This window comes from Sesamum indicum, linkage group LG12, assembly GCF_026168435.1.
Source record: "Sesamum indicum cultivar Baizhima isolate 11 linkage group LG12, ASM2616843v1, whole genome shotgun sequence".
Classification (NCBI taxonomy): Eukaryota; Viridiplantae; Streptophyta; class Magnoliopsida; order Lamiales; family Pedaliaceae; genus Sesamum; species Sesamum indicum.
Window position 1 is genome coordinate 11,905,751 of NC_142668.1, and position 15,987 is coordinate 11,921,737.

A 15,987-nucleotide genomic window follows, 5' to 3' on the forward strand; every position below is an offset into this window, starting at 1 on the left:
GAGTATACCGAATTATTACAAAATTTAAATCAACAAGTAATAAATTTTCTCAAGTATAATATGATTCATTTGGAATTTACATAAGTTTAATTGCAGCCATGATTGAAATAAGTAAACACTAAATCCTCTAATTAACTAGAAAAATACGGGTAAAGTGAATATTAATTCTTCTTTTAATTTTTTTTAAGATGGTTAATGTTAAGTGACACAACTGTTTCATGGTTCATTATTGATATACTAATCGATTTGATGTATTGTTTTTATTCGTTTATTTTATTGAAATATTGATGTATCATATAATTATCATTAAAGAAAAAAAAAGTGATGCAATTTTAATTTTTCAAACTATTTATCTGTAATAAAATTAGATTTTAGGAGAAAAAGAAAAGTACTATAATTATTTGGGATAATTGTATTTATTGTCCCTAATTTAAAGTTTATAGTCTGTTTATATAAATTATTTTTATTTTTCTTGAAAATCAATCCTAACAGTTGAAAAGTAAGAATAATTTGCCAATGAGGTTTTGCTCAGTTGAGGCCCCATGATCTTATCCGTGGAATTTGTGTCTACTAAATAGTAGGTGTTATTTTTACTGTAATAGTAGGTGTCAATTTAGAGTTTGTTTATTTAATATTATTGATCATAGTATGATTATTGTAATGATTGATATTCAACATGAATGATTGTAATTAAGTTATTTCAATTAATAATAGTTCATCCCTCTTATTTAAAAAAAATAGAAATAATTTATGTAATAATGTTATAGTTTTTAGAGGGTATATGTAACATTTTAAAAAAAATAGAAATAATTTATATAAATAATATCAATTTTTTAGTATGTGAAATTTTTTAAAAAATAAAAATAATTTGTGTAAAAAATTATAGATCAAGACGGTAGGTATAATTATTGTAAAATAATTTAATTTAAATTGTTGGTAAAAAATTGAAAAGAATTTGTCTCCACGATTCAATTGGAAAAGCAGTTGAATGTGGTGACGCTAACACGTCAGGGGTTGACACGGACAGGGAATTCGAAGGGGATGCGTGGCGACTGCAGACGCCTCGTCATCTCTCTCCCCGCCACACTCGCCTACCTCTGCCTCCCCATTAATCACTAGCGCAAATATCATTACTGAATATAGATCATCACAAATCGCATCTCCACTCTTGATATATACCATTAATCATTTCCATTATGACTGCAAAGGGAATCATGCAAAAGATGAAGGTATCCGCTTGCTCTATCTTTTCTTAGTAGTTTTCATTTGTTTTCTTTAAATTTAAATTAATGGTATCGTTGTTACTCTATATTAATCGATGTCTTGATGTTTGTGAATGTTGTATATAATTTGTTATTTTCAAAAAATAAAATAATTTGATCGTGGTGTGTTCACGCTTCGAGAGATGCATATCTTGAAATTTTATTGCATCGCTTGGATGTTCTGGTTGGGGGCCTGAATCGCCTGATGGATAATTAGTAGTAAAACTGCTTTGTATTTGCACATAGCATTGATTTGACGTTAGTTGTTTGATCTGGGGATTTTAATCGACAACGTTGTATTTGTGTTTTCCCTATTTGTTGCATGAATTGCTAACCCTCCTAGTAGAAATTTATCAAACACTTGATCACTAGTGTCATTAGCGTTTTCGGTTTATCATCGTCAATTGCGCTTGTTTGTGTAGGAAAAAGTGTGTATATCTTCAGCACCGTCGGATGCAGGAAAGGGAAAGAGTAAGATGTCAAAACACATTACACATGGATATCATTTGGTGGAGGGGAAATCAGGCCACGCAATGGAGGACTATGTTTTTGCTGAATTTAAGGAAGTCCACGACGACGAACTTGGTCTGTTTGCGATATTTGACGGTCACTTGAGCCGTGAGATACCTGATTACTTGAAGTCTCATCTTTTCAACAACATTCTGAATGAGGTAACACACGAAGAACTGTTGCGTTCAATGATGTATGAATTTACTGAATACTGTCTCTGACCCCTGTTTTTGTCCTTATGGGATTAGCCCGACTTTTGGACAGCTACAGAAAAAGCAATCAGGAGAGCATACCGGATAACAGACAGCACAATATTGGAGAAAGCCAAGGATCAAGGTGGTTCGACGGCTGTTACAGCAATATTGATCAATTGCCAGAAGCTTGTGGTTGCTAACGTTGGAGATTCTCGTGCTGTCATCTGCAAGAACGGTGTGGCAAAGCAGTTGTCCGTTGATCATGAGCCTGATAAAGAAAAGGACATTATTGAGAACAGAGGTGGCTTCGTGTCAAAATTCCCAGGTGTATTACAATAGCTCCTGGAAATGATACCGTAGTATGACTAGCAGTTGTCCTAATAACGTAGTCGTGTTTTCCCATTGTATGATTGACATAGGTGTCTAATGTTAGTTTATATCAGGTATCACATCCAGTTAAAGTTGTTGTTTATTCTCTTCCTACTTCTTAGTTATTAAAATGGTTTCTTAACCAGGTGACGTGCCACGTGTTGATGGACAACTAGCAGTAGCAAGGGCATTTGGGGATAAAAGCTTGAAGGATCATCTTAGTTCAGAACCAGACGTGGCAACGGAGGTTATAGATGATACGGCGGAGTTTATAATCTTGGCGAGTGATGGCATCTGGAAGGTCACTATTTAACGTAGTTGTATTCCATTGCCAGAAATGGTTACTAGCAGTTCTGATATATTTAGAATGAAATGCTAAAACTTGAGTGATGCAAGTACAAGAGAATTTATGGAGCGGGCGATCATGTATTTCATGTTTCCGATCATGTATTTCTTTGAAACATGATATGGTTCTGTATTTACTTTAAGATGTTTGATCTAATTGATTGATATGGTGGCAGGTTATGTCGAATCAAGAGGCAGTTGATTGCATCAGGCACATCAAAGATGCTCAAAAAGCAGCTAAGCACCTTAATGAAGAGGCGCTCGCTAGGAAAAGCAAGGATGATATTTCCTGTGTAATTGTGAGGTTCCGATGATCCTTCAGTCCCTGGTTTAGTTGGTGATCATGTTGGATTTTGATGTTATTTTGTTTATTGATGGTTGGGATATGATGTTTTTCTCCTCTCTTTCTCCCCTCTTGTTTGAAATTGTTATGCTGATATTTGATATGTGAAATCTTGATTTGCGGCAGCTTGGGTTCTCAACAAAATAAGAATGCTTTCCTGTGTTGCGATTCTCATTTGCATGCAGAATTAACCACCTGATAAAACCTGTCTGGAAAATGAGAAATGCAACTACTCTCAGTTTCCATCTCTGTCTTGCACAAGTTATCATTGAAACATATAGATTGTCCAGATATAAAACCTTATTATGCTCGGAGGTGCTAAACACCATCCGATTAATAAGAAAATCATCCTAGGTAGGAGGACATTAGATTTCAGTCTGATGACAGAAGAGAGTAAGCAAGCTAGCGAAACATCCTAGTGACTTGAGTGGATATGGAAATTTTGGCTTCCAGGGGAACTGAGATCGGGCCTTTCATTAAGCTGTCTGAACTGGTTTTCGACCAACCTTCGGTTCGATCCCTCCCTACGGGACTCCAGTGAGCTCTTCCTACGCCGCTCGTTGTGGCCAGCTAGACGTCTGCGGCAGCTCCTCTTTGTCTGATCAAATTCTGAGAGCTCATGAAACCTGAACATGAACAAGTAAATGAGTGAAGTGTTTGATTGGGCTATCGGTCTGTGCTGGGAACTTGGAAACAAATTGCTGAAACCACGCTTGAAGAACAGTGGGCAGAAAAGGATCTTTCATACATGCAGCAATGATCGAAAATTTATAACTCGAGTTTCACTAATTTAAATATTAAAAAAAGAGATGAAATAGAAAAAGCACTGTGCTTTAGCTTGCTCTTTTTCTATTCTGCACATCATCTGTCTTCATGTGTGGTGGATGTGTACCTTTTATCAGCTATGCCATCTTTAATTATATTGTAATATGGTTAAAAATGGGGGTAGATTCTTCAACTCTTACAACATAAGAAGGGTAAGAATCCATGTATCACCAACTTGTTTGAATTAACAAGCCTGATCTTCAAACATTGATCTCGACTACAGTTCGGGTTAGGGAAACTTCCATCTTCATCATCCCTACCATATAAGGGGAATAAATGGGACCGTTTTGCCACTAAAGCTCTGTTTGATCGAGTCTGATCAGAGCTTGAACTAATCATATGATAAATGCGTCAATAGAGCATCAATTATTAACTTTAAAAAGCATCAGAGACTTTTACTCACCGAGTGGTGACAATTTCCAGGAGAGGGGAAGGGGAGCTTGTTCTTACTTGTACCACCAAAGGAAGCAAAAATGGCAGGTTTAGCTGAAAGCTCTAGCTCCCCTACCATTGGGGAATTTTTGTTGCTAGATTGGTGTGTATTACAGTAAAGTTTCGGTTTTTGCTTGCTTTCAAAGACAACAAATACGCGGACCGAACACAAGTTTGATTTGGCTAAGGAAGTCATCTGTGGACCCTGATCATTTTGCCTACGAAATTCATAACAGGAAAAAGGCCAAACGAATAAATGACAAATAGAACAGTAAAGTTTACTCTGCGCGTGAAATGCTTTTCGAAAGCCAGGAAGCGCCCACGATTTCCAATATCTGCACTAGCACAAAGATACCAGGAAAAAAAAATAAACGCAAATATCAGTGTAAACATGGGTCAAGAAAAGACCTGCTGCACTGCTGACAGAACCTCTGCCTCAGCCCATCCACCAACACCACCGGAGCCTTGGCATGGACTTCGCATACCCTGTGCCTCTGGTGGTACTTCTTGCAACAGCTGAGATCAGCCTCACAATTCTCCACCAGGCAACATGGTGAGGCGACGACAGCGACGCCGCCGGCAACAGCCTTTCCAGTCACTTTCCCGGAGCCTTCACCAAGACTCAATTTCTTCTTCTTCAACTGGGATTCCGCGAATTTCACCTCAATCTCCATATCTTTCTCCTCTTCGTCTTCGTCGTCATCTTCCTCTTCTTCTTCTTCTTCTTCTTCGTCTTGCACAAGTTTCTTGATTTTCAGGTAAGACGACATCATGTTCTGCATGTCGGGGTTCATTTTCCAATCCTTGTATCTGAATGGGTTTTGAAGATGAGGAAGAAGGAAAGAGATGGTGAGTGTAGAGAGAGTAATCAATGAAGCTCAAGGCATGCTGAGTAAAGGTGGAAAAAGGAGCAAGATATCAGTACATTTTCAGACAGATAAACAGAGTGAAAGTTTGTCTGGACCACAAGGGCCACAAACCGCAACCACCCTGCATATGAGTATGACTGTATTTACACATCTACGTACAGAATACTAGTCATTTGTATGAGTGAGACAGTCGGCAGTGACCATGATGCAATAATATCTCTGGTCTTTGAAATTAAGACACAAATCAGTATGATTGTATTTTTTTCTTCAAGCCTTGTTTTTTACTTCCCCCGATATTTTTTATAGATTTTTCCCGATATACATATACACACACTCATGCAAATTTGAGTCAAAATCTTTGAGATGAGATCTTGAGCTGTGGCCTTGGGATTTTTGTTGGAGCTTAGTTGATAGAGAATTTGAACTTAATTGAGTTTGCCATGTTAACTTCCATTTTTTACTGCTTCCAATAGCAATTTTGACTTTTGAAATACACTAAATATGTATTTGAAATTATGATTAGAATTGTTTCAATAGGTTTCATAAATGAGACTTCCAATAATTGTTCTTGCCATGCATGAATCAGGTAAAGAATCTTTTATGGTATTTTGAAGTTATATTTATACCTGTATTACAGACAATGCTATTTAATTTTGAATTATAATTTAGTAAAATATTTATTTAATAAATATATATATATATGTCAATCATATATTTACGACATTAGTATACTATACCAAAATATAGTAAGAAATTTACATTAAAAAAAGAAAAGAAAAAGATCCTAGGTATGTAACATCATTTGGAGGACGCAAATTTCTGTAGCTCCGTCTACGGATGTATGAACATTAGTGCCTGTGGATTTAGTATTCAAGTGTACGAAGATCACGTGAGATCTGACCCCATTATTTGAGTTCTACTATTTTTCAAGACTCCGGAAAGGACCAAATATTCCCTCATTAGAAAAAAAAATATTATTAGATATAAATATTAATAATTATGACTAAAAATTTATACAAATGACTATTATTAATTACGGTTAAATTAAATTCATGTAAAAAATTAATTTTTCTACCAAAAAAATTATTAGCCATGGTCAAAGTATTTGCAATGACTTTTAACCATGATAAATATTTTAGCCACCCTTTCAAAAATCAGGGTCAATAATCATTTGCTACAGCTATTTGTTATTAACCATGATAATTAACTTAGTTAAATGTTATAATTCTTCTAGTGTGTATAGTATTATTGCATTTTTTTCATCAAAAATTAATTATATCTGTAATTGGATAAGTACGAAAAAAATTATAAATTATTCATCAATAGTGTTCTAAAAGAAATAATTTATTTTTATAAACCAACATATTTGAGGGATTATTTTTAGTGAGATGAGACATTAGAGAGAGAAGATTATTGATTCAAGAAAAACAGAACGTTTTTCATTAATGTGAGCTGCCTTATTATAGTTAGCATTAGCGTGCGATGGTGCGATGCACGGATTTAATCTAATTTTAATTAAAGTTATATTTTATAGGATTTCAAATTAAGTGAATGTTAGATGAAAAATATTTTTTAAATAATAAGACTATATACAAAAATATATATGTTAAATAAAAATAAATTTTGTTTATATATATTCTTTTTATTATTGTAGATCATCATTTTGATGTCTCAATTATTTGATAAACTATTTTTTAAATCTTTCACCAACCTCTCTCTCTCTCTCTCTCTTCTAACTTATTTACTCACTTGCATCATATTTCAAATATCCTTTCTTGTCCCCTTCTGTATAACTTGACAACTATTTTCATTACACTTTGAAGAAAGTTTACCAAAAGAGAACTTAAGCATGAGTCCAATAACACACCAATTTCTTATCCAAAATTTGTTACACAATCCATTCAAATTTCATATTATCCAATAATTAACTTGGGCCTGATGTGTTGCCTATACAAATTTGTACTCAGACAAGCTATTAGTCGTTGAATCACAACTAACATTATGATTCATCATTTATGTAGGTAGATATAAATTCACACACTGAATTTTCCTATAAGACACTAATTTATAATAAAATTCACATGAGATAATTGAAAACCCTAATCTTAAATGGACATCAATATGAATTACAAACCAAGATTCACTCGTACGAGTCAAGGTTTCCTTCACATGATAATCCTTGTGTTGTGAGATTAATTATGAAATTGAACAACAAATATAAAGGTAGCTAGATGTCCTTGTGCCAGTTCAGTTTTTGTTTGAGGAATAAATATAAATTATGCCAATTCTCATTAGGGTTCTAGAATGTGTTAGATCCCATGCACTAATCTTATTCAAAATGACAATCTAAGATATGAGGGTGCATGAAGACCGACGTACCTGAAAGAGATCAACTCATTTATAAATGTGGAGAATGAAATGAGAGCGGAGACCGTGGGACACGAACAACTAATGGAGACAACAGATGGACGCAACATCGAGTGACAAGGACGGATCACCATCATCCATACATGTACAAATGATGGGCTGGCGTGAAACATAGCTCAAGACCGGGAAAAGGATCATCTCCACTCCAACTTTACCTCAAACAAATAAATTGATTTACTTTATATCCACATTGTCCCTTTCAACTTTAGTTTCTTTTCCTTTGTCCTTTTCTGTGCGTTTTAGCAGGCAACTTACTTTCAAATAATCTTCCCACTTTGAGTCCACACATATATGATGTTGGGATGTTTTTATTTGGACCTCCATTCACATCCCATTCTATTTATATATATTTCTGATCACGAAAACCCATATTAAAGAGAAAATTATTACATGCTTGTTATAATTATCTAATTAAAAACCTAACTTGTTGTCTGATGACTATCACTAATTGATAATTTTACCTACGTACTGGACAGCAAGAACTAGCTAGCAGCATATCTCAAACTATCAAGGACAAGTTGGAGCAAGAATTTTCCTAAATTTAGGCCCGAAATGGTTTTGGTGTGATCTTGATTTAGCAAGTGATAATTTTATATTTGGAACAACATCAACTCTAAACCATTAATTACAAATCCTTCAAATCATAACCCCCGCCCCGTCTCCTCAAATCCTCCACATGTTTATCGTTGGATCTTCGTGTCCGGCGATCGACAGTTTCAGAATCATCTGCCACGGTGTCTCTGACGTTCTCCGTCGTCTCTTTGGCGGCGTCCCACATACCGTCCATTGTCTGCTTCGCCACTTCTCCCAACTTCAACCCCGCCTCCATGGCTCCCACAGCCCCTGCCTTGGCCATCTCCGCCACGGAGCCCCCCGTGTCCCTACCAGCGTCTTCGGTGTCCCTCCGCCACTCTCCGCCCTTGACCTCCCCATCTACCCTCCTCCTCGCCGCCTTAGTTCCTGCGTTCCATCCCCCAGGCCCACCTCGCGCACCTCCAGCCTGCTGATTTTCTGTACTAGAGATTCCAGAGCCACCATACCCGCCTTCTGAACCTCCCACCGCGTTGTCTTTTTCGCTTAAATTCCCCGGATTCGCACCGCCCTGAAATTCAGTTGAGAACCACAGTTCATAAGGTTCAAATATAATCACAGAAGTCCGACCCTGTATTACTCTGCAATAAACTGAAAGAAATAGAATTCTGAGAGAAAAACTACGATCGGACCGTATTTCTGGCGGAATAAGAGCTGAAGCAAGCTACATAATCGTGATGGGCGTGGAAGTACCGACGACGAGCATGAACAAAGGGGTAACTCGCCAGGCTGAGAATTGCTTGTTTGCTTGGAAACATCATATTACAAGCTATACTCTGACAGAATGGATACTTGTTTGCATCGTCGTTAACTATAAATATATACTGGACGAGGAGCTGATCCTATTTTTATATTTTCCGTTTTCGGGGCTGTACCTCGTAGAGATGACGGTATTCCTTCTTGCGACACGTACGTTTACATGCGTGCTTAATGGGACACATCATTAGGTTCTCTCTCATCACAACCGCGCTCTCTCTCTCTCTGTGCCGACTGCTGAAATAAAGATTATACCAATTTAAAGACTGGTGCAACTGCAAATCTGTAGCTGTTCTAACAAAATTGGGGTTGTTGGGCCTTATTGTATGAAGTCGAACATCATACCTTTCATAGGATGAGTCTGTGTTCTTAGCTTCGGACGTTAACTTGGAAGACAGCAAATCCAAGTTGAACTTGGGTGTTTCAGGTCTTACTGATGTAAACCACGTGACAGGTAATGAATTCATTTCATTGGGCCTTGTTGACAGATCCAGGCCCTATTTTAGCCAATCCAGTTTATGTCAAAATACTATTCCAAGGTTTCGTACTGCTCTCAGTATAGATCAATGGACTTGGATTATATTAAGCACATAGCACCGGTTATAATCTGTCAAGTCAGGTACACGAGTGCTGATGCTTGCTTAGCCTGTCCATATGTAGATTCTTCCCGAATAACCCAAAAAGATTGTCCTCGTTGAAGCCATAGATATATTCGGGATTTGATCGGTTGAATAATGGAGAGATTATTTATAATCAAAGTTTAGTAATAGATTCGAAAATTATAATTATAGTTCGAGACTAAATCATGTCTATATATATGTGCGTTTGTGCGCGTGCTATTTCATATACAATGTTAATAGAGAAGTTTCAATTTGATATTCAAGTAGTTTGATAAGTTTCAAATCACATCTTCGAACTTGGGAGACAGTTTGCCAATTCAAAGATACTAATTGGTCCTTTCTTTTTTTACTTAAGGACCTATTATTAACTCCAAATTTGTTAAAAAAATAATTATCAATTATGTCATACTTTTAAACTTTTATTCTAATCTCACTGTACTTATCTGAAAAAACAGTATAACTTCAAAAGTCAATATTTCACTGTACATAGCACATACCTTTACCACAGCAATTACTTTCTGTTTTGGACAAACCATAAACACAACACTATCAATCCCATCCCTTGACATATGTTGATGTCGCCATCAATCATCCCACTAAATTCATTCAAACCAAAGAGATCCTGTCCTTTCCCAAAAGCGACTTTTAGCAGCCCACATGCATTATTCAACCGCCCCAAAGAGAAAAAAAGGGCAGGCAAATTGGAAAAGAATCGTCCAATTTTGGCTAACCTTGGTGGGGTCAGAAAAATTATAATACAAATCGAGTTTAGTCGGATCTATATCAATTATATAATAATTATAATATTTTTAAAATATGATTAGTGTAGGCAAATATATATCATATTCATTTTATAATTAATTTAATTTGATTAAACATGACTTGGATAACTTGTCAGCTTAATGCATCTCTTGCAACTTATGTTAGTGAAGTCGAGGTGGGGGGTTCTTGTTTTTCTGCAGCTGACAGAAGAGAAATAAAGCATTGAGCACTCAGTAATAAAGAAGAATATCCGGATCAACTTTCTTGCCAGGGAACTTCCAAACTTCCACTCACTTCATGTTCACAGTATCTTTGATGGGGACCTCAACAGTGGGGATCTAACTCTGTGCAAGTCTCCCTGGCATAATCTTAGGTCCTGATCTCAGCTGATGGTGATTACGTGTTACATTTTGCTAAGAATTTGTGTTGTTTCGTGTGACAACAAGTGCTGTCTTGGTGGAGGTGGAGTCCCAATTGTCGTGGTGGAGTCATTATTGAAACATGGACTGTTGTGGGCTTAAAGATTTTGACAGAATGCTGGATTTGATAATTGGTATCAGTGTCAGGGTCATAAATTTGACTTCTATTATGAGTTATTTATTCAGGAAAGAATTGTTCATACATATGACAGCAATTGCTCTCATAACGGGCTCTGATGGCAAAGCCACAATTGAAATGGAAAATCCAATCGGAGTATATATACGGTTTAAAAGTTTGAATCATGTTGCTACCATCAGCTATGAATTTTGGCACTGTCATAGACACTCAATCTCAACACCCTGCCAAGAACTTGTAATATTGCCACGAAAAACTCTTATCACATTGCAATATCTATGTGTTAGCACCACAACACCCAACAAATGAAATGGAAACCGGTGGATCAATTTGAAGAAGCTTCATTCTATTTACATGCAAGGAGACTTGCGTAGGAGTAAAACCTATACATTAAGAAGAACTACTTGAAAATCGAGTAATTGATCTCGATTTTCATAATCAAATTTTTCACTTAAAAATCATATGAAACTGAAGTTGTCACAGGGGAAAATCGAATGTATGAGAAGCTTATTTTCAACCTTTCCCGATGTCAATTGCATTGAGCAATGAAACAACTTCATCAATCGAGGGTCTTCTCCTAGGAGCCATGTCTATACACTTACAAGCTATAACAAGAATCTCCATAAGTTGTTTTTCACAATGTTTACCTCCTATAGATGAATCAAATATCTCCTCCTCCCTCTTCTCGGATTTCTTTTGGTACACCCACGCCACCAGATCTCTGCAGTTCTTTCCTTTACAAACTTCAACCGGTCGTCTTCCAGTAATAAGCTCAAGAATAACAACTCCAAAGCTGTAAACATCGCCCCTGAAAGTTGCAGTCAGTGTCTGGCTGTATTCAGGCGGAATATAGCCCAGCGTACCAACCAAATCTGTCGTTACATGAGTGTCATAAGGGCGTAGCAACCGTGAGAGCCCAAAATCAGCTAAGTGAGCATCGAATTTCTCATCTAAAAGAATGTTGCTCGTTTTGATGTCCCGGTGAATTATATTTGGTTCTTTATGCAAGTAAGCCAATCCACGAGCTGCCCCTTGCGCTATTCTCAATCTTTTGTCCCACGTCAAAAACGAACTCCCTTCAGCCCTTTCATGCAACCAATAGTCTAAGCTTCCATTTTCCATGTACGAGTAAATCAACAACCTGTCATTCCCATAACGACAGTAACCCTGAAGAGAAACAAGGTTCTTGTGCTGTGCTCTGGAGAGAGCTTCCACTTCAGCTTGAAATTCACGTTCCATCTGTCCACAGTCACCTGAAAGTCTCTTGATTGCAGCTTTTGCCCCATCCGGGAGCTCAGCCTTATAAACGAGACCGAATCCTCCACATCCAACAATGTTTGACTGGTTAAAGTTGTTTGTGGACTTTAGTAAGTCGGAGACAGTCAGATCCTTGCAATCTGCATTCTTGAAAAGCACCAACTTTGGAGGTCCAAATGCATCAGACAATCCAGGTACCCTGTTTATTTCATCCTCAGCATCTCCAATTGGGACTCCAACATCGTTTCTTGATATCCTAAGCAGAAGAATGGCTAGAATTATTGCAATCCCAATCCCAACGCTGATTGTGATTCCAAGTACACTGCTGGTTCGACCAAACTTACTATCTGCACTGGATGGATTGGGCGGCCGGGGCCCTACATTCTTGACAACACAAGGAGAAATTAGTTTTCCACAAAGTCCAGGATTGCCCTCAAAGCTTGAGCTTGGAAAGCTAAGGAATTGCCCCCCTGTTGGAATTGCTCCGACAAGATGATTATAAGCAACGCTAAACTTTGAGAGGAAGGTGAGCTGATTGAACGACGATGGAATTGATCCGTGCAGATCATTGTATGACAAATCCAGCGTCTCCAGGTTTACCATGTTTGAGATGGAGCTGGGGATGGTCCCAGATATGTTATTTCTACTCAGGTCTAATACATGGAGCTGCTTCAGTTGTCCGATTTCAGGCCAAATTGATACATTGATCTGGTTATTGCTCAACAATATGGATGGAGGGAAACTTGAAGCTTGATTATACTGCAAGCCACTGGCACTATGATTTCTCTTGACATAAAGTGGTATACCAGTGGAAGTATTAAGACTAGATGCGGAGCAATTTCCAGAAATGAGGCTCTTAAGATCCGTAATTCCCTTTGGAATTCCCCCTGTAATTGAATTATTTGAAAAATCCAAATAGAACAAACCCTCCATCTGACCGATCCATGAAGGGATGCTACCCTCGAGACGGTTCCAGGACAAGTCAAGAACTTGCAACTTCCGGCAGTTCAATAGCCAGTTTGGGATTCGACCTGTCAGGCCACAGTTTCCCAGTGCAAAAAGCAATAAGCTCTCGAACCCACTAACATCTTCAGGAATTTTTTCGCCATGAAAATTTTTAGTGAGTATAAGGGTAGTGAGGTTTCTGCACTGCTTCAAAACAGATAACGACCCTGATAAGTTTATAAGGCTGTTATTTGACAATGAAAGAAATGTCAGAGATGATAGATTTGCATAATTTTCAGGGATCTGGCCGCTTAAATTATTCCTGGCAAGACTCACAATTTTCAGTTCCTGGCAACTAGACAGCAATTCTGGCAGGGGACCAGAAAAATGATTACTACCTAAATCAAGGGTACTGAGACTAGGCAATCCAGAGAAATTAAGATCGATTGGACCAGAAAGAGAGTTGTTTCGGAGATCAAGCACTCGCAGCTTAGAGCAGAGTGCCAAAGTTGAAGGTAGTGAACCAGAGAATTTATTTGAATGTGCAACAAACTGTTCTAGTTGAGTTAAATTCCCAAAAACATTAGGAAACGGACCAGAAAACTGGTTCCCGAACAGAATCAAGGTCTTAAGATTGGAAAGCTTACTGATTTCCTGACTCAGCCGGCCAGAGAAATCATTTGCAGAGATTGAAAGCAGCTCCAATGAAGGCAACAAGTACAATGAATCCGGAAGGTCACCAGAAAAAGAATTGAAATCCAGATGAAGCTGCTGGAGGGATGTGCCGCAACTGCCCAAGGCTTGAAGCCCACCGGTAAAGTGATTTGACGATAAGTCCAGAAAACGAATTGTCCTGAAGAAACTGCAGTTCTCTGAGTTGAGTTGGCCAGTGAACAAATTGTTACTTATATTCAACGAAACAAGATTAGGAAATATCCCAAGATCAGTGAAGTTTCCTGTGAAAGAATTGCTGGAGAGGTTGAGTGACTGAATTGATATCAAACCAGCAATCGCTTGAGATGGTGGTCCGACCAGCAAATTGTGGCTGAGATCAAGAAATTCTAGCTGCTTCAGATTAGAGAATTCCAAAGGCAATCCACCTTCCAGAAAATTATGCGAAAGATCAAGAAATTTCAATTGATTCAATTTGCACAAAGACTTGGAAAACTTCCCCCTCAAGCCTTTCTCAGACAACTTCAACGCTGTCACTCTTCTTGTGGCTGAGCGATTACCAATATCTTCACAGACAACACCTTCCCATTCACAGCAATCCGATGCATTATTCCATGCAAATTTAACGGAACCGTTAATGAGTTGGCCTGCAAATTCCTTCAGGGCCGCTAAATCATTTGGAGGACAATTTCGGGAAGCAGTCGCAAGACCCGAAGATAAACAGAAGAAACAAGCCAAGAACACCAAGTTCAGGAGAGTCATCAGGAGAAATTCTCGGGCCACCATTAATGCACCCCAAGAAGGCTACCAGCACAAACACGGCCCATTTAAACGACAAAACTATTAAAAATTCGACAAGATTGATTGCGTCTGCAATGCTTTTTCAGAACAGAAGAAGCCTGGGTGATGAAATTTTCATCACTTACATCCGAGAACACCTGCCTCAGAAATCACAAAGGCCCAAGAACCACCCGCTTCCAAGTGAAGGAAAGTCCAAAGAGTTTCCAATAACTTGACAAAAAGTGAGAAGTTCAAGCCTCATCTAAAAGCAAGACTCGCGATAGCCTCGAAATAGATGAAAAACACAAATAAGAACTTCAACCCACATTCCAAGATCACCAAAAATGACTCAAATATCCAATTGCCTCTTAAGCAACAAGCATCTGGAGAAGCCCCGACTAGATTTTCAGCCCCCTCCTGGAAACAAATTCCAAGAGAGAACTCTTAATTCAGAACCCTATTTCACAGTGTGGTAAAACAAGAATCAGCAACCCTCTAATCTAACAGACAGAAACATGAAATATTATTCAAAACTCACTTCACAAAACATTTGCAAAATCACAAATGAAGATAAACAGAGGAAAAAGGGCCCAAGAAACCACTTCTAACTGAAGCGATGTTCTCATGGTTTCAGATCCCCAAGTTCCCCAACTTAAATGAAGAAAAGACGCTCTTTACTCGAAACCCACAAACCGAAAAAACCTCCCTATGCATAAAAATGGAAAAAAAAGACACAACATTTCAAAGTCTTATCACTTGCAAATGAAGCAAGCAATAGTCCCACTACAGTAAACACAGTGATCAAACACTAAACAAACTTTGCTCCTTTTCCGCAAATGACTACAAACAACTGTAAGAAAAACAGAATCTTGAGAAAGAAACAGTATTTGAACTACTCACGTAGGTACTAAACAGTGGTCTCAAATCAAAGAAACAGTAAGGAAAGAAAAAGAGCATTCTTAAGCAGAGCACGAGAAGAAAGAACACCGGTTTTCTTCCATGCACCTATAAAAATCCAAGTTTGTTGTGGACAAAATAGGGTAGTCTGATGGGACTGAATTCAAATGATGACACAAAGAGCTGACTTTTCTTAATCTTCCTAGTAGTGGGTAGCTGTTATAATAAATCTTTCTTTCTATTAATTAATAATGAATTCCCACAGTTAATTTCTCATATATCACCGCTATGTTTGTTTTTTTTTTTAAATTAACATCAAAACGAATTAAAATATATTTAATATTTATTATTATTTAAAAATATTTTTTTCTAAATATTTTTAACTATTTTAACATAAATACATACATACATATATATATACATAAATATATATAAAAAAAGACATAATTTGACAATAAATAGTAATTTTTGTCCTCTAAAATACAACAGTAAATATATATAATATTTATTTCAATTATTTTCAAAAATAAATCCAAACATACATACTATTTTTAATATATACTTATTTATTTTATT

General features: G+C 37.3%; 4 protein-coding genes across 4 annotated transcripts; 1 reads left to right on the forward strand and 3 right to left on the reverse strand.

Annotated features, from left to right (window-relative positions):
- Positions 1-987: 987 nt before the first annotated feature.
- On the forward strand, positions 988-3,148 carry LOC105165814 (Protein phosphatase 2C family protein). Its single transcript, XM_011084976.3, has 5 exons — positions 988-1,229; positions 1,685-1,933; positions 2,021-2,291; positions 2,482-2,636; positions 2,857-3,148. Exons 1-5 carry the CDS (start codon positions 1,197-1,199, stop codon positions 2,992-2,994), a joined length of 846 nt encoding a protein of 281 aa, XP_011083278.2. The 5' UTR covers positions 988-1,196; the 3' UTR covers positions 2,995-3,148.
- Positions 3,149-3,233: 85 nt separating this feature from the next.
- On the reverse strand, positions 3,234-5,555 carry LOC105165399 (squamosa promoter-binding protein 2). The gene is made up of 2 exons (XM_011084394.3): positions 4,689-5,555; positions 3,234-3,649 (listed from the first exon to the last, which is right to left on the reverse strand). Exons 1-2 carry the CDS (start codon positions 5,072-5,074, stop codon positions 3,439-3,441), a joined length of 597 nt encoding a protein of 198 aa, XP_011082696.1. The 5' UTR covers positions 5,075-5,555; the 3' UTR covers positions 3,234-3,438.
- Positions 5,556-8,094: 2,539 nt separating this feature from the next.
- Positions 8,095-9,130, reverse strand: LOC105165398 (uncharacterized). The gene is made up of 2 exons (XM_011084393.3): positions 8,800-9,130; positions 8,095-8,678 (listed from the first exon to the last, which is right to left on the reverse strand). The coding sequence occupies exons 1-2, from the start codon at positions 8,926-8,928 to the stop codon at positions 8,202-8,204; spliced, it is 606 nt and encodes a 201-aa protein (XP_011082695.1). The 5' UTR covers positions 8,929-9,130; the 3' UTR covers positions 8,095-8,201.
- A 2,036-nt stretch (positions 9,131-11,166) lies between these two features.
- Positions 11,167-15,556, reverse strand: LOC105165397 (phytosulfokine receptor 2). Its single transcript, XM_088876660.1, has 2 exons — positions 15,415-15,556; positions 11,167-14,971 (listed from the first exon to the last, which is right to left on the reverse strand). The coding sequence occupies exon 2, from the start codon at positions 14,518-14,520 to the stop codon at positions 11,374-11,376; it is 3,147 nt and encodes a 1,048-aa protein (XP_088732786.1). The 5' UTR covers positions 14,521-14,971; positions 15,415-15,556; the 3' UTR covers positions 11,167-11,373.
- Positions 15,557-15,987: the final 431 nt, after the last annotated feature.